At 38.3% G+C, this 19581-nt stretch overlaps 1 protein-coding gene across 1 annotated transcript in view; it reads left to right on the top strand.

Moving 5' to 3' along the window:
* The first annotated feature begins 6632 nt into the window (after window positions 1-6632).
* The window catches only part of LOC148956554 (uncharacterized), a 43651-nt gene continuing 30702 nt past the window's right edge, over window positions 6633-19581 (top strand). Inside the window, exon 1 of the mRNA XM_089095820.1 lies at window positions 6633-6851. Coding sequence (XP_088951946.1) covers window positions 6657-6851 — 195 coding nt within the window. The 5' untranslated portion in view covers window positions 6633-6656. The remainder of the gene's footprint in view (window positions 6852-19581) is intronic.

Below are 19581 nucleotides of genomic sequence, written 5' to 3'. Positions count from 1 at the left end.
GGGTTTGTCAATTGCATTGAGGTCAGGGTTGGGTCAGTTTTTTTTGGGGGGGGGGGGGGGTTGCCCCTTCCTCAATACCTTCGCTCTTTACGCTAAAGTTTTCTTTAGAACTTTTAAAAAGGCTTATTATCCTAATTAAACGGCCCTTGTGTTTCAGGAGTCGTTGTTAAAGAATTGGGACAAACCGTGAAACTTTAGCGTGAAGACCGAGGTACTGAGGAGGGGGTAACCCCTTCATAGGGGGAATAATTTCTGCTCGTTTTGAGTTTTAATTTTGGTCCTTTTTTTCCTCTCTCGTGGTGGCAGTTCTGACCTCTCTTGTGCCCGGGCCAAAACCTTGAATAGCCCCCCCCCCCTACCTCCCAAAAATTTTCAGTCCAAATTATATTGGAATTTCTATTTATTAAGCAAATTTTCATTTATTAACACAATTTGAATGCAAAACATGAAAAAAAACATCAAAATTAATTAAAGTCGGTCTACTTAGTTTTATTTTCAAGGAAGAGTGACGCAGCTATTGAAAAATGAAAGGTACATTTCTGTTAAACGAAACACTCAAGAATTACGCTGTGTAAGATCTGACAGAAACTGGTTTCCTAGCTGGGATCGGTTATGATTTGCTTATTTTGAGTGAGAACAACTACAATTTATGTATAAATTAATTAAATATTTAATAGATAGAGGTGGTTAGGGGTTAGGTTATGTTAAATTAGGTTAGGTATTTAATATAATGCGTTCTGTACCACCTGCTTTCCATAATTCTTTGTCGTAGTTTCCATAATTTTGTTTCTACAGCATTAGGTACTTGTCTAGAATCCGGTAAGCACGTGAGAAGTCAAGTTTCGTTAATTCTAATCAAATAAAACAATATTCTTTTCGGCCAACCGTCTAGGGCTAAACGGAAAGCAGGTCGTCCTCGTCTGGGGTGGGAGGACGTCATAAAGAAAGATTTAAAGGAAATGGGAGTTTCGTGGGCGGGTATAAAAAGGGGTTGCTTTGAATAGATTTCGGTGGAGGAGGAGCGTGCGTAGCTGTGTTGGCCTCAGGCGGCTTGGTGCTGCGGTGAGTTGTTAGTGGTAGAAGTAGTATAATAGTTTATGAACAAATTTGGGCTATGTATTTGCACTTAAGGGGGGGGATTAAAGCATAGCATATGTTAAAGATGCAACCTAACCTAACCCAACCTAGGTACCTTTTAGTCCCCCCTAAACCCCAAAAAATTAAAGATTAAACCGTTGTCACGGAGTAAGCAACACCTCACAAGGCATAGAAAACCTGTTTTTCATGTAGCACCTCGGTCTTTCTGATTGCGGTCTTTCTCGCGTGTGTACCGTATTCTAGACAAGTACCCATCATTATATTATCATCACGTTTGGTATATTTCATTAGGATTAATCAAACTTCACTTCTTAAGTGTGTTTTGTTTAACAGACCAATACCAAATGAAAATTTCTGATTCAATTTGCTTATACATACTGCCAACTTCTAGTTTATTTAAAAAAAAAAAACATTTCAAAATTATAAAATGATTATAACCCTTACATTATTTTTTTGAAATTTTGCGCCCCTAAAATTTTTGCGCCAGGGGCAATTGCCCCCTCTCTAAAACTGCCTCGACAGGGCAATTGCCCCTTCCCTAAAACTGCCTCTGGTCTCTCAATCTATTTTTGGGAAGTTGCAATTTTATTGTAAATATAGATAATATTTATTTCCCAGTTCAAGTCTTATTAACTAGGTTCAGCTCAACAAATTTTGCAAAAAACAGAAATCCAAGACGAGTCGCATGTGCACAAGATGAGTCACATGGAGTGGATCTCACGAAAAAAGTCCGTAGTTTTATTTCAGTTCAGTGGCTGATCTGAGAGATATTACCTTAAATTACCTTACCTTAAATCGCACTTGCCAGCGATAAGGACGAATCCTGTAGAAGCCGGTCAATGATGATGGTGGCTCAGCTCATCGGGCGCATCCCAAACTGTGCGCCATGGCTTGCTGCACCAATCTCTGTCAACAGCTGACTTGAAGGCTTCAGTGTTAGGGGACATGACTGCATTCTGGCTAAGGGAATTCCATAAGCCAACCACACGCTTGGAGAAAAATTTATTTCGCAGCCTGGCATTGGCGCGTTTCCGGTAGAGCTTTAGGGGGTGCCCTCTTGTTCTTGACTCACTATCTAACTGGAATAAGTCAGGGATGATATCGTGGTTGCAGATCAATTTGAATGTCATCAATACATCTCCTCGCTTACGTCAGTATGTGAGAGATGGTATTTTGAGCCTCTGGAGTCTGGTAGAATATGGCAAATTTTGAAAACCCCTTATGCATTTCGTTGCTCTCCGCTGCACCGATTCCAGAATCGATTGGTCAAGCTTGTTAACTGGCGTGGCAATGGACACCCCAAATTCTAATTTTGGTCGGATCAGGCCCTTTAGGAGCTTAGTAATCACTGCTGGAGATCTACTGCAGAACGTTTTCTTTATTATACCGAGAGTTTGGTTGGCTTTGGCTACTGCGGACTGCGTGTGTAAGTTGAATTTGAGCTTGTTATCAATCAAGACTCCCAGATCTTTTTACAGTGACTGGTTGTAAGTGGCTGTTTAGAACCACAATTGGATTCCATAAAATACTGGCTGAGAGGGTTGTTTGCTCCAAAGTGTATGACCTTGCATTTCTGGATACTAAATTCTAGTCGCCAGGTTTTCGCCCACGTTGAGAGTGCGTCGAGATCTGCTTGGATGTTTTTGGTAGTTTGGGGGTCATAAATCAGACCTATTATTTTGGAATCATCAGCACATAAGCAAATCTTATTCTTTATGATTGAAGATGCATCATTAATATAGATGTTGAATAGAGTTGGGCCCAAAACCGTGCATTGGGGTACTCTGCTTTCCACATCTGCTGATTCTGAGAAGAAAATTGATCCACCATCCCCAAATACTCTTACCACCTGCTTCCTGTTGGTAAGAAATTGCATCGTCTAATTTATGACTTCATCGTGGAGGCCTATTGCGTGGAGTTTAGAATTTAGCCTCCTATGACATACTTTATCAAACGCTTTCGCTAAGTCTAATAATATCATATCAACTGGGGATCCCGTGTCCATAAGTTCTGCGACATACTCGTAAGCATCAATGAGGTTAGTTTCAACTGATCGACTGGGGCGGAAGCCATGCTGGCTAGGAGATAGTAGCTTGTTCGCATTTAGATGTTCAATAATGGCTGAATTAACTATGCCTTCAAGAAGTTTTCCCCCTCCCGAGGTGAGACTAAATGGTCGATAGTTGCTGGCTTCATCTCTGCTGCTTCCTTTATGAACAGGTGTAATGTAAGCTTCCTTCCAGTCTTGTGGAATAGATTTAGTATTTATGGACTTTTGGAATAGTAGGGTGAAAGGATGTGATAGTACTGCATACGTCTCCTTTAAGAGCCGAGGGGGCACTCCGTCAGGTCCTGTTGATCTATTTGGGTTAATCTTCTTTAGTCGAGTCTCTACATCTACTTTAGTAATATTAATGGGCGGCATACTTTTTTGAATATCGTACTGTGGGGGGTCTGGAAATGGGGCATTATCTGCAACTGTGAATACTGAAATAAACTGCTTATTTAATGCATTAGCCATCTCCCTTGGGTCGCAGATTTTAGATTCATCTTGTACAAGTTAAGCGACAGAATGCCTTCCAGGCTTACCCGATGACGCATACCTCCAAAATTTCCTAGGGTTAGTTTTTGTTGCAGCTGCCGCTAATTCCACATACTTCTCGGTGATATTTCTAGAGAGACTTCTAAGCTGGTTACGCGCCTGCTTATATTTTGTGTAATAGTCAGCCTGGCTTTGATTCTTTGTGTACAGCTTCCAGTATTTCTTTTTTCTGTTCCTAGCCGTTTTTATTTCTTTTGTAATATATGGGAGGGCTTTTGGTTTCCTTTTCCATTTTGTAGAAGAGTGATTTTCAATAGCCTTCAGTAATATTCTTTTCGTAGTTGTCCATGACTCTTCCACATCTGTATTCTCAATGAAAGACCAATCACATTGAGTCAGTTCCTGACGAATTAAACTGTAATCAGTGTACACTTTTTTTGTAAATTCTAGTCTTTGGGGATACAGTCTAAAACTGCAACTTATGACAATGTGGTCACTAGCTCCAAATGATGGTAGGGGCGCGACGCTTATTATAGACTCTTGGTCTTTTGCTAGTTGTAGATCAAGTAGCGAAGGGTTCTGGCTATTTCTATATCTTGTCGGGAAGTTAACTGCTTGGTACAAAGAATGAATAAATAGGCACTCCAGGAATGGTCTTATTAAACTATTTTCAGAAAAACTGAATCCGTTGACCCATTGAATATTTGGGAGATTGAAATCACCAACAATAATTATGTTTCCTCGTAGCTTCATTTTAATATCAATTGAAGTACTCATAGCAAGTAAGAGGATTCAAGGCTAGGGGAACTGGGGCTTCTATACATGCAACCAATGTTAAATGGCCCACAAGGCAGGAGGACAGATATCCACACTTGTTCAATATATGGTTCATAATTTTTATTAATATCTATGCTTCCTACCTTCACAGAGTTTCGGATGTACACGGCTATTCCTCTTCCTCCTTCTCTAGATAAGTTGGTGACCAAGGTATAGTCGGGTATCTGGATTTGGGTATCTCCAAGAGGAGTGTTGGTCCATTTAGATTTAATCTCGCAAAAAGCGTAAACGTCTGCTTTTTCCGTCGAAACGGCATATTTTATCTCATGGAGCTTTGACGTTAAACAATCTACGTTACAGAAGACAACTTTCAGACCATTGTTCATCCAATGCGTGCAACTTTTATTCAGGCTATTATCCAGATCATTACATTCCCCAAACTCTATGCTGCTGTGGTTTGAAACATAACGCATGAAAACAGTCTGCTCGGAAAGAATACAGCTTACTGATCTCGCACTGTAAAAAGATTCACTTGATTCATCAATAGTACTTATTTCAACATTAGAAGACACAGGGCTATTTACACTACTATCTATATTTCTTTGAGAATCATCTAGTTCGTGTCCATTGCAGCTGGTGCTGCGGAGGTGGGCACGTTTTTTGGAACAATTCTGTTGCCTCGAATGACTAGGTTTTCTTCACCATTAGCTTGTCGCGCATGAAGTACTTCATACAGCTTTGTTCTCTTTATACGGTCGGCTTTTGAAACATCATTTCTAAACTGAATTTGGCTTGTTCCTTTTCTCTCATATGACTTTTGGAGGATCACTTTCTTAATTTTTAATTCATCAACCGAAAAAATAATGGAGCTCGCCTTACGCGAATCATTTTCATTCCTGGAGTTATTGGGAATGACGAGGCGGCAAACATTTTTTACAGCTATCCGTTGTAGGCCGTATTCGTTATGTAAGAAGTCACGAATGAATGTCTCATCATTGGGTTGCGGCCATACTCCGAATGCTAGGATATTTAATTTGCGTCTTTGTTTGTCTCTATCTTCAGCAATCAATTTTTTCACGTGGCTCTCGAGTTGCTGGTTAATTTCATCTTTAAGAGATTCTTCTTGAGATTTGATTAGCTTTTGTAATAGATCAGGATTACTAGCAGCCCCCAGTGCTTGCTCAAACGAAGTAATACGAGTCTCAACATCCTTGAACTTGGCATCAATGTATTTCTTGAACTCTTTTTTAAATTCACTAAATGACTGTTTAACTGCATTCTTTATTTTAATATCTAGGTCCTGTTTAGCAGTTATTGCAGGTTCAAGTGGTTCAAGCATTTTGTTAACTATGGTTTGTACTTCAGCTGCACTAGCACCACTGTGGGCGTTACCTTTACAAACAGGACACTTCCATTCGCAGCCTAATCTCCTTGTCATTTTTGTCAGAAGATTATACTCGGGTCTGCTAATTTCAAGGCAATCGATGCAAAGCAGTTGTTTACAAATGTTACTGTTCATTGCACTAGATTCTTCATCCAGACTCTCATTACAAGCAGTGCAAATGTCTTTGCCTTTTTTAGGGCTTTCTCGAAGTCTTTTTGGTGGCATTCTGCAACTCTCAAGCACTGACATCAAAGCGACACCAAATAAAACGCAACTCAGGTAACAGGTAATATAACACAACTTGGATAACTAAATGCAACCAGGAACATGAGAATGCAGCGCCGCTAGGTAGCGTTAGTGTAAAGTCTAAACTTTAGGATAAATTAGTGACAAAAATCGAAATAAACTTGACACAATTTGCTGCAAATGATTTGGTCTTGGACGAATTACTCTCGGCAGATACCACTAGAGCACTTGCCACAGTTACTTTCGCCTCTTCTGCTAGCTTTTCCTCTCCTGGCGCTCAAATGATAGTATTGTATCTCGTCGATGCTCAGAACGCTAAATTTATTGCCTTGACAATTTTCAAGGTAGAGAGAATATGGGAAGTGTAAAACTCAAATCACCTATTCCCAGCAGTTTAAGGATTAAAATCCCGCTGGTACCTATTTGGCCTCTTGCTTGTTTGCTATTGCTCCCTTTTGCACAAATTATCCACCGAAAATACGCAAAAACAGACGAGCCAACGTAATCAATGGTGTTTTTAGTGTTTAGCATTTGCCAACTGCGTATTATTGCTGGCTGCAAATTCGGAAGAAACAGAAGGATTGACAGTTGACGTGGTTTGATTCAAATATGGTTTTATCTGACAGTGAATATAGATTAGCTGTCAGGTGTCAGATGCATGATATGAAAATTCGACAACTTTTATACTATAGAAAAAAAGTCACTACTTTTTATAAGCAATGTGGAGTTGACCGAGAAATACAATATCTTCTGAGGTCATGGACTAGAGAACAGGATTATAACAATTTCATTATTCATCATCCAGTAAGTACTTAATCAATTTTATACACATGTACACCTACACCCTAGAAAATTAATAATTGGGGTGAGAGGATAGACAAATGAACCTTTCCCTTCTCCTCCAAGGCTGCAAATTTAGAAGAAATTTGGATGACTTTTAATTCTAGAAACACAAATTTGGTTCTTAAAAGTTTTTTTTCTGTTGATAGATCCATGTTTGTCAAAAAAACAAAAAAAATAAGTTTAATAATGTATTTAGCTGCAGAAACAATTTTAATGTTAAGGCTTTAGTTTTCATAACTTTGAAAGTGACTGAGTCTATGTCATAATTGCTGCAAGATTTGGTTTATTCTCTTTTAAACAGGGTAAAAGACCAGTTTCCGGATGAGCAAAATTATGTTAAACTAAAACCCTCGCATCTTGTTTCCAAAGAGGAATTGAGAAGAATTGTATATATCAATGAATAGCTATGAATCTAAGCTCTGCATTGATATAGTTATTACTAAAATTATTCTAAATTGTATTTTTATTCTTCTAAAAGAATAAAAATTCTAAAATTATTCTAAAAACGCTTGAAATTATTAGTTTACTGACTTACCTCCAAGAACCTCTTTTTGGAAATACCAATTATCCTATTTTGATGTATATATCCTTTCAGTGTTTAAGTTTTTTTTACATATTAGCATAATCCTGATTATCTTCTGATTCTAAAAATATAACTTTTATTTCTTTATATTGGCTCTATAAATCTCAAATATTATATATAATTTTTCCTTTTTAATTTCATGTCAAAGCAGACCACATCCACATTTCGAATTATGACAACAAATTTCTCCCACTAGGTTGAACCAAGAAGGTAGTTATGTCCTTCCACCCCCTGAGTAGGTGGCTGACAAAAGCTCCCTAAAGACATAAAATAAAAAGTATTCTTTCCCCATGAAAAATAAAGGATTTCCGGTAATTATGTTGACAAACATTTATGTAACAGGAAGTAATGCATAACATACTAGCTACCCTCTTCATTTATTGATTTTTCTCTTGTCTTGTGATGCTGAAGACACTCATTTCAATTACATTAATATATTACAGGGCAGGTTAGAGTTGAGATAAACAGGCCAGACAGCATTTAGATCTATACAGTATATTCAGTTTTAGCCATAAGTAGAATAATCATTCAGATAGACCAAATACAGGTAAATATTATTTGAAAATTAATAGGCTATAACGATTATAAGAAATTATCTTAAAATAAGATATTATAACGTAGGTAATTCAATATTTAAATACAGGGGGGGGGGCACTCTCTTCCTGAAATCTGGAAGCCCCTGACAGGTCAGTCAACACCAGAAAAGATGGTAGATTTGGTAGTCTGTCTGCCAGTACGGCTAAGCTAAAGCAGAGTTTCTAGTTTTGCCTTTAAAAAGAATGAGAGGTTGTGGATACTCCCCTTTTGCATTAAAACAATGGAGGAGTTTGACCCCACTTTTTTTGTTATTTGCCTGAAGGTAGACAACTTGGCTACCTTTTTTAGCAAGCACTCTGGTTTTTTTGGCGGCATCAGGGTTAAAATATAACATGGTTTTGTCTAAGTTAAACCACTGACTTGGGTTATCAAACACTTCTCAGGGAAGTACACCTTTCAATTGCAATTTGGCATTTACATGCCAATTCCTTAAATTTGACTCGCTCACAGCAGTTGCACCAGCATGAATTATTTCGATGGATCTTTCAGAAATAGTCTGGCTGTGCCTTTTCTTGAACCACCAAGCCCACGTTTGGCTTGGGATTCCGCAGTTCGAAAATCTGGCTGATACATCAGTACCAGCCATACTAGCAAGCCAAGTGGCAGTCTTCTGTAAGTTTAGTGTAGTTATTGCAAACCCCCTTACCTGGCTTGAATGAATGAAGTTTATAAGAGCTTCTTCGATTTCTACTCCCAGTGCTGGATGAGGCCCTTTGTTTTGAGCCTCCAGGGGTGCCAGGTGATAAGCATCATATAATGTTGATTTTGGGATCCCATATTTGATGGATGTTGCTTTAATGGTTTGGCCTTGGCGTATCTCCGCCATAGCTTGCTCCTTTTGCAAAGGATTCATAATGAAAAAAAGAAAAGAATAAATTTCTGCTATAAAGACTAAACTGAAATGAAAAAAGACACTGTCTTTACATTAATTAGATTAATTATGTGCAGTAATGGCAATTTTACACTAAATTGTATACCCTTTTACAGTAGTTTAATGCTAAGAAATTCAAAGTTTTGGAAAGAAGTGTGTCCCTAACATACTCAACCAAGCCAACGATTCTTGTTTAGGGAGGGGAAGGGGTACTAAGATTTTTTTTAAGTTCGGGTGAAGTTTTGAGAATTTTTGACCCATTAATTACTTGGCATAGTGTTTTCTGAAAACCCTTCTCCAGCTCTACAAATAAATTTTGCACTACATTATTTACCCTTTAGTTTATAATGCAGGGTTTTTAAAAAGCCTGCAATGGGAACAAGAAAACTGCTTATTATATTTGAGTGATTTTTTTTCACATCATAGACCGCTAAAATCTCAGTTTGAAAAAATGATTTGTTTTCTGTTTACAAACTGTTAGTTTAATAAACAATGTTATTGACTGGAAACAGTTTAGCTACCAAGGCTGTGTTACTTGTGAATGGAAGTGGCCTAAACATTGATTTTTGGTCAGACACGTGTCTAGACATGACATTTTAGCTAGATATGCATGTTAATGCCATTTGATAGTAACCAAAGCTCTAATAAAAATAAGTTTTGATTGAAATATATACATAAAAGATCTAGTTTTATGTCAACGCTAATATATAAAAGTCAGTAAGTTTAAGGTTGCATGTCGAAAATAATGATCCTCATAAAATTTGCTTTATTTACTGGAAAAGGGAAAACATCACTAAGTATATAAGATTAATGAAAAAAAAAAACCAGATCATATTCAGCTCATCAGAGAACCTTGATTGGGGAATTTCAAGTTCTCATCTACCATAATACCAAATTTTGCATTATTTTTCTTGACTTTTTGAGAAGACAATTTATAAGAGTATGCATTCGTTTTTATTTTTATCCCAGAGCCTATCGCAATAAACCACTGGTCTTAGAAAATTAAGAAAAGGTTCATCTGAATAGAAAACAAAAGTTCTAGTATCTTTCTAAGTATACCTAGTTTAGGCAAAAAGATTGTACCTCAGTAAATTGGCGTGTTATGTCTTTTTTTTGTACCGAACTAAACATTTGTCCCAAATAGGGAAAAGGTGATACTAGAGGTCCCAGATGCTTTAGTCCTTATACCGTTTGGTCTAAACACCTTCTTCTTCCATTTTACAGCAGGCGGGCTTTTCAGTAACACTCTTTAGCCCTTTTCCTTTTGCTTCACTCTGTGGGCTACAGAGCTACTGACTTGATTGCCTCATATTTATTAGATATATTCAGATATCTTTAAGCAGATCTTTTGACTCTAGGAGTTCAAATATAAGATGATAGATGTCGATTTCTATGCTCTGTGTGCAGGTATAGTTGGCTAGGCTCTTGGCTGATAGTGGGATTTTGTGGTGTTTGAAGCACTTTAACAGTTTAGAAAGCAAGGTATGTTGTGCAGACGTCAGCATATTACATTCAAATAGGCAATGGTCAATTGTTTCATTATTCATATTACAATGCCTGCAAAGAGGGGACAGGGGAATTGATCCACTTGAATTAGAAAACTTATATGAGAATGCAAGGAAATTTAGTCCATTTGTTCCAGAACGAATTCTATGATAAATTTTAGAAAGATATTTATTGGGAAAGGGGGACAGGATAGGATTAATCTTATTAAAATTAATATCTGATAGCCTCCATCGGTAAATATCTCTAATTGGGATTGGTCTCCCACTTGGCTGGTCAATATTTATAGCATTTTTTGCTATTTCATCAACCTGATGATTACCACTTATGCCAGAGTGGCTAGGAATGTACTGAAAGTAAGTTTTTACGCCACTAGAAGCAAGATTATCAATAATACTGAGACAATGATAGGTGTCAATGTCCAACTTATATTGAGGAGCTGAGGCCAGCAACTCAAGGCTTGATAAAGAGTCGGAATAGATGATCATATTATTCAAATTTTCAATCAAAGATTGGTTTTGCTTAAGGTGTTCTAATCCCATGATTATGGCATTTAACTCAGCAGACATTATAGATAAATTATTAAATAACCTCTCGCCCATTGCAATTTTCAGGTGAGGAAGGAAAACACCACTTGCAACCTTCTCATTCCTTTTTGACCCATCAACAAACACTTGGAAGTGATTTTTATAGGTAATTGTATTAAACTCTGCAAATTTTTTCTGGACAAAAGCAATGGGGGTTAAATCTTTATTCCATTTTGAAAATTCAGTATTTATTATAGGAGATGACCAATTCCATGGAGGGGATTGGGGGAAAGTAGGTGCAATAGACTTTGATGGTACAGGGAACTTCTTTTGAATATTGGCATACTCATCTGCAATACCTCTATACATGGCTGGATTTCTTAACCAATTATGTAATGTGTGTGAGCTATTTGATTCAATTTTTGTAAGATATTTTATCAAGAGAAACCTACGTCTCTCCCTTATTGTTGTTAATCCACTCTCCATAAGCAGAAACTTGGTGCTTGTGGGTTTCCTAAGACCAAATATGAGACGCATTATATCATTTTGTGTTTTTTCAATTTTTTGCATCTGGGTCTTTGCACATGCACCATAGACAATGAGCCCATAGTCAATATGGGGTCTTATATGTGATTTATAAAACTGGAATAAGGTTTTCAGCTTACAACCCCAGGGTGTGGAAAGAAGTCTTTTTAGTATATTTGCTTTTCTATAACATTTTGTTATTGTGTTTGAAATGTGGAGGTGGAAATTAAAATTTTGGTCAAGCATGAGACCTAGGTAATTAAAATTATTATCTTCTGGAATAGTTGTTTTATTTAGAGATAGTTTTGCATTAACATGGTTTCGCTTCCTGTGAAATTGGATTATTTTTGACTTGGTGGGTGCAATGGGTAAATCTGAATGTTGAGAGAATTTTTCAAACTGGAAAAGTGACTTTTGCAGATTTGACTGTGCTATCTGAAAGGTTTTGCCAGATGACTATAGCACCAGATCATCAGCATATTGTAGATTCGTGTGGGGTAGGTTCATGTCCCAGAGATATAGAGCAAATAGGAGGCAACTGAGGACTGCTCCCTGAGGTAGGCCTTTGGATATTGTCTTTTGGGGTGAAGAGGCTGAACCAACACAAACAATGAAACTTCGCACTTCTATGAAGGATTTAATAAAGGATACTAGCTTAGGAGGTACTCCAATGTTTGCAAGTTTATTTAAAAGGATTTGGTGGTTCACATTGTCATATGCTCCTTTAAAATCAAGGAAAGCTGCCACTAGGATCTTATTTTTTGAGAAAGATTCATTTATTGCATTTGTTAGCAAAATGAAAGCACCTGTTGAGGAGTGGTATTTCCTGAATCCAGTTTGAGTGTGTGGGATCATGTTATTTTTCTCAACAAACCAGAGGAGTCTGTGATAAATCATTTTCTCCATTATTTTCCCCATCACAGGTGTAATCATTATGGGCCTATAAGACTCAGGGTTATTACACCTATTACACCTATTGTTACACCTATTACAATATAAGGAATGGAAGCTTCTCAACAATTGACCTACAAATAGGACCAGCATATCTACTTCCACATGTAACAATACGCAATGTACAGCACCTACAGACAGATCATTTGGCAATTCTGACCACAATAAATGATACGAGCTGTGAAACTGTGCCACCTACCTTTAGATTTAATCATAAGAAAGCTGATTGGCAAAGGTTCAAATATATCTTAAGTAATACAAATTATGAAACAGTTTTTCAAGCTCTGGGGGTTGACCAAAAGGCTGAAATCCTAACAGGTGTTCAAAAAAAGCTGCTTTAGAATCCATTCCAAGATCCTCCAACCACCATATACTACGCCATCCTAAAAAGTCAAACAAAATGTGGTGGAATGATGATTGTAAAAAGGTTGTTAATGAAAAACAGGAACTTAGAAACAGGTTTAAGAAATTCCCCAGCACTGAAAATGTTATACATCTCCGTAGAGCCGAAACTAAAGTAAAAAAAGTAGCCCTAAATGCAAAGAGATCAATATGAAAAATTTTCTCAAATAAAATAGACTTGAATAGCCCACTGTCAAATGTCCATAGCTTCATCAATTGATTGGTGGGAAAAACCCCAAAAATGGTGTTATACCGACATTGCAGCATAACAGCATTCTCCTTACCAGTAACCAACAAACAGCGGAAGCCTTTTCCAAATATTTCGAACATCAAGCCCCCACTACATTTCCTCATCTAACCCCACATGTCTGCATACTCTACAACAAAGCAAAGGCCAAGGAGGAACTCCTGGAACTATTTACAGAGCAAGAGCTTCTCGAAGTTCTGGAGGAAGTGAATGTGGACTCAGCATCTGGAGAGGAGGAAATAAGTTACTTGATATTAACCAATTCAGAGCCAAGATTAAGAAAAGCTCTAATTAATGTATATAACGAATTGTGGAAGCAAAGTACCTTTCCCAAAATTTGGAAGAAGTCAATAATTACTCCTGTGAATAAACCAAACAAACCACCAGAAAGGCTGTCTTCTTACAGGCCTATATCACTCTTACCCGTCCTTGGAAAAATTATTGAAAAGATAATAAAGAAAAGGCATGAATGGTTTTGGGAATATAATGGCCTTTTTTTGCAAAAGCAGTGTGGTTTTAGGAAAGGTTTCAACCCAATTGATTGTATTCTCATGCTGGAGGAGGCTGTTAAAAATGCTAAAAGTCAAAAGAAGGTCCTCGTAGCAGCATTTGTTGACTTCGAATCTGCTTTTGACAAAATATTAGAGAAGAAACTATGTCAGATTTTAAAAACAGTGGACTTCCCAGATAAATTCATCTATTTCATCTCTGATTTCCTTAATAATAGAACATTCAAAGTGAAGATCAATGAAGCTACATCCCCTACTCGTAGACTACATCAGGGTTTACCGTAAGGATTGCCACTTGCCCACTTTTTTTCCTCCTCTTTCTATCCGAGCTCTAATTTTCAAATAAGACTTTAGGGCTAGCAGTCTTTGCAGATGACATCACCAGTTGAGAAGTAGGATACAGCAACAATGAAGCAATTGGGAAGTTAAACGCTGCTCTGAATGAATTAGTTCGATTCTCCAAAGCATTTGGAATGAGTGTATCAGCCCAAAAACAAAAGCGATGATGTTCAATAACAAAAACATTTCCACTCCAATGGCTCAAATAAGTATTGGAGGACAGAGACTTGATCTAGTCAAAGAATGCAGATTACTGGGATTAACAATCGACCATCAATGAATTTGGAATAAACAAGCAGATGCGACGAAAGAGGTCTGCCTGAAAAGGATTGCAATTCTAAAAAGACTTGCCTCTACCAAATGGGGAAACTCACCAACTGTATTAGGAACTTTTTACAAACAATATATAAGGCCAAAAATGGAGTATGGGATAGTTGCTTATGGCCATACAAATAAAAAAAACATGATGAAACTGGAAACTATCCAGAACATGGCACTGCGACTGGCTCTTGGCTTGCACCCACACACTTCTAGTGATTGCACTAGGAAACTAGCAGGAGTTGTCCCTATAAGCGAGAGAATAGCCAAAGCCACTGTTAAATATTATACCAGGATCCAAGCCTATGGGGAGCGGCACCCCATTTTCACTCTTTGTCTTGGGAGTGCTAGGTAGCAGAATAAAATCAGGATTGCATCATGGCAAGCTTTTTCAGCACTCTGTCCAAACTGGTCATTGATAAAATTCAGGTTGATTCTTTTAAATTTCCTCCTCCATGGAAGTTTTGCCAACCAAACGTCAGCCTAAAGCTTATACAAGACAAAAAGGAGAATACCCCACACCAACTAATTAGGGCTGTATTTTTAAGAAAAAAGGCTACAGAGTTTAAAGATGATCTGCACATTTATACTGATGGATCCCTAGTAGGGAATAAATCTACTACAGCAGCAGTAATTCCACAGACCTCTGTCCATTCAAAAGCATCTCCCACTGAACTCCTCAGTTTTGACGGCTGAACTGGCAGCAATAGTTGAATCACTAGAGGCGGTCAAAAATATTCCTCTCCATTTCAGCAAAGTAGCAATCTTCTCGGATTCTCAGACTGCTCTTAAACTAATCCAAACCTGGAACGCAAAGGACACTGATTTGCAGGAGATAAGAGAACAGCTTGATTCTCTATACAAGATTGACAAAGCAGTGGCTTTCCAGCATATTCCTAGCCATGTAGGGATCTATTATAACGAAAAAGTGGAAATTCTTGCCACAGAGACTGCAAAGTCGATCAACCCACAGCTCGCTCAAAATTATGCAATCGCACTTAGAGATGCAATTAGAAACCGCCATCCTTATAGAAAGCCTCCTCCTGCTTTGGCTCCAATTTTCAAAGAGCCTGAATTAAATTGTGCGTACTTTAAAATTAAAAGCTTAGCAGTAATACTTAAAAGAGAAGAATTCAGATGGAAGCAGTTTAGTGACCCAAATTGTAGACTCTGCAACCTGACTGAAGAAACTTTTCAACATCTTTTCTTTGAATGCTCTGCAAATACTCCTGGAATTTATAAACTTCTTACTCTATCTCAAAATTTTTAACGTCCACTAAATATTAACCTGATTGTGGATGCTTCCTTGCCAGCCTCTATTGAAAAGAAGTTTTACAGAGAGGCAATTGATGTTTTAATGAATTTAGATGTTCTTTGACCTAGTAATATCTTCCGAAGTATCGTAACTTTTAATGATGAGGGGTCGACAAGCAGAAGAAGGGGAGGGTCCTGTCGCAAGAGCCGTAGAGGTACCTGCCGAGTTTTCTCTTAAATTGCGGGGAAATGGTAGCAGGACCCTACGCTTCCCTTGTTTGGCCCTTATGAAAATGTCAATTTAGTTTCCCCCCCCCTTGGAAGATTTTAAACTTAATGATGTGGAGGAGAATCCATCAACTTGGAGGCCAGAAAGACACCAAATGTTGGAGCCCAAGTGATTTCTAACAGAGAAGAAAAAAAGTGCAGTTGGAAGCCAAAAGGAGTCCGTTTAGGATTCCAGGTGCTTATTTTTGAAGAAGAAGAGATTTCTTGTTTCCGGTTACGTATGTACTTAGCGTATAAACTTAGCCCATAACTTATAAACTTATGTAGTTATGAACTTAGACCGATGAATTGAATAGGCCTAGTCCATTCAACAATTATTCAAGATTAAACACTTGATATTATTTGTTTGTTAATATACTAATAAACTTACTGAGAGACTTGCGTGTCTTACATGGAACAGTACCAGGTCTTTAAAGTTTTAATGTCACTCTTTAATTAAAAAAAAAGGAAATAGATAGATTTATCAGACATCCTAATAACAAGCGTATTTTTGCGAAGGTCGTGAGCAAAGGCAATTTAAGTATTCCAGGCCTCTTTTGTTGGAAGGGGGACCTCAGAGGTCGATTCTTTGGGCTTCACTAAATTCCGCCAAAGGAGTTTGGGATCGGACTTGCTTTTCTTGCTGTATTCGTCAATTATGTCTCTACGGTGCTTAGACAAGGCTTTGGCAAAGGCACGTTTAGTATGATTCTTCACTTTCCAGACTTGCCCAGATCTTGGCTTTCCACTGTCACACCATAGGCAAAACCAGAACTTTGCAGTCTTGCATGCTTCTGTTAAATTTAGGTTAGTGGACCATCCTCTAATTTCAGTGTTTACTGGAACTTTTCGAGATGGTACGGCTGCTGATTCGGCACACCAAAGGGCATGGCATATTGAGGCAGAGTAAATGTTCAACAGAAGTTTCTGCTCTTCAGCCGGGAGGTCACTGTTGGACATCAGTAGCGGGAAAGGGACTTGGCTCTTTTCAAGAATGCTATTACACACTAGTTGATACTGTTGGATAGCAGCATCATAGAGCTTCCAATCTTGCACAACTTTGAGCTTTGGAACTGCGCTTTTTTTTACTTCAGAGAATGGGCAAGCGAAACTCAAGGATATAGGTGATTGATCACTAAGTGTACCACCCATTAGTACCGACACAGATTCGTTCTGGACATTGAATGATGTAACAACATGGTCGAGATTAGATACAGAGCCACTGTTATGACAATAACTGAAGTTTTTATCTTTATCCACAACCTTGGAGCCGTCTGGTAAGACTCCTAAAGCTATTTGTGTTCTGGGACTTTCAGTGTCAGTAAGGTCGCAGTTGAAGTCGCTAATAATTAAATATTCATAACCCGACTGCTTTATTCTCAACACACATTTAGCAAGTTTCTCGCAGGATAGGTTGAATTTTCTCTCTGATCGATCATTCTTGTAATTAGTAGGAAGGTAAACACAGATCAGAACAATACCATAGACGTCCACTGCGATAAAACTGTCTTGCTGCTCGACAAGTTTGGCGGAGATGTGATCTTTAATTACAATAGCAATGCCTCCAAATGGCCTTCCTCTACAGCTTGATTTTGCTTCTCTAATAAAGAATCGATGCTTGTCAGAGAACTTGATACAATCCAAGCTATCCTTGCTTAAGAAGTGTTCTTGTATGCAAACTATGTTATGATCCTTGGCAAATTGTTTTATAATTGACATCTTATCACGCAGATTTCCGTTCATATTCCAAGATATTACTTTAAGAGATGAAATGGTGGCTCTTGTCATTGCGGTTTCTTCATTGCTTTCAGGACTTCGGGACAACGGATGCTATAACAGGGGTGCTTATCGGATTTGCAAAGCGCGCACCGAATAGGATTTTCGCAAGGATGCTCCTTTTTTGAAGCATGTCCTTCTTCGCCACATCTAGCGCATTGTTTAGAGTTTTCACATTTCGACGCTAGGTGTCCATAGTTTTGACAGTTGAAGCACCGGCGTGGGACATTAATAAACTCATCAATATGAATTCTTTCGTATCCTATCAAGGGCGGGTTCCGCATTGCATGTTGCAGATCACTTTTAAGGGAAAACTGCAGTTTGAAGGACCTGGTTGCTCGGATTTGCTCTGCTTTAACACAATTCGGGACCACGGCTAATAGAGCATCAGCATCAATTTCTGTGGGTACAAGTCTAGCTATACCAGAAAAGGTAGGAGTTTTCATTTTGGGGTCCAAAGTCGCATTATCACCATTTAGAATAGCAACACTCAGTTTTTCTGCCGCTTGTTTGTCTTTCAGGTTTATACGCCATTCAGTTTAGGTTTGCTTACGCTCACCAACATGATCTGTTATCCACATGATTCTTCACTTTCCAGACTTGCCCAGATCTTGGCTTACCACTGTCACACCATAGGCGAAACCAGAACTTAAGGATATAGGTAAGTGATCACTAAGTGTACCACCCATTAGTACTGACACAGATTCGTTCTGGACATTGAATGATGTAACAACATGGTCGAGATTAGATACAGAGCCACTGTTATGACAATAACTGAAGTTTTTATCTTTATCCACAACCTTGGAGCCATCTGGTAAGACTCCTAAAGCTATTTGTGTCCTGGGACTGTCAGTGTCAGTAAGGTCGCAGTTGAAGTCGCCAATAATTAAATATTCATAACCCGACTGCTTTATTCTCAACACACATTTAGCAAGTTTCTCGCAGGATAGGTTGAATTTTCTCTCTGATCGATCATTCTTGTAATTAGTAGGAAGGTAAACACAGATCAGAACAATACCATAGACGTCCACTGCGATAAAACTGTCTTGCTGCTCGACAAGTTTGGCGGAGATGTAATCTTTAATTACAATAGCAATGCCTCCAAATGGCCTTCCTCTACAGCTTGATTTTGCTTCTCTAATAAAGAATCGATGCTTGTCAGAGAACTTGATACAATCCAAGCTATCCTTGCTTAAGAAGTGTTCTTGTATGCAAACTATGTTATGATCCTTGGCAAATTGTTTTATAATTGACATCTTATCACGCAGATTTCCGTTCATATTCCAAGATATTACTTTAAGAGATGAAATGGTGGCTCTTGTTATTGCTGTTTATTCATTGCTTTGAGGACTTCGGGACAATGGATGCTATAACAGGAGTGCTTATCGGATTTGCAAAGCGCGCACCGAATAGGATTTTTGCAAGGATTCTCCTTTTTTGAAGTATGCCCTTCTTCGCCATATCTAGCGCAATGTTTAGAGTTTTCACATTTCGACGCTAGGTGTCCATAGTTTTGACAGTTGAAGCACCGGCGTGGGACATTAATAAACTCATCAATATGAATTCTTTCGTATCCTATCAAGGGCGGGTTCCGCAGTGCATGTTGCAGATCACTTTTAAGTGAAAACTGCAGTTTGAAGAACCTGGTTGCTCGGATTTGCTCTGCTTTAACACAATTCGGGACCACGGCTAATAGAGCATCAGCATCAATTTCTGTGGGTACAAGTCTAGCTATACCAGAAAAGGTAGGAGTTTTCATTTTGGGGTCCAAAGTCGCATTATCACCGTTTAGAATAGCAACACTCAGTTTTTCGGCCGCTTGTTTGTCTTTCAGGTTTATACGCCATTCAGTTTGGGTTTGCTTCAGCTCACCAACATGATCTGTTGTCCTTGAATCGTTGTTACATAGTTTGTCAATAAAAGCTTTTCTCCCAGCAGCGGAAGGTGGTGGGTTTGCCGGCTTCTTAAGAATGACAGCATAGGTGGAACTTGTCGGTGCTTGTGTTGGCAGGCTATGCGTTG

This window comes from Artemia sp. Qi Xiang Cuo, chromosome 1 (genome assembly GCF_049724085.1).
Source record: "Artemia sp. Qi Xiang Cuo chromosome 1, ASM4972408v1, whole genome shotgun sequence".
NCBI classification, from domain to species: domain Eukaryota; kingdom Metazoa; phylum Arthropoda; class Branchiopoda; order Anostraca; family Artemiidae; genus Artemia; species Artemia sp. Qi Xiang Cuo.
This window is presented reverse-complemented; position numbering and strand designations above follow the sequence as displayed.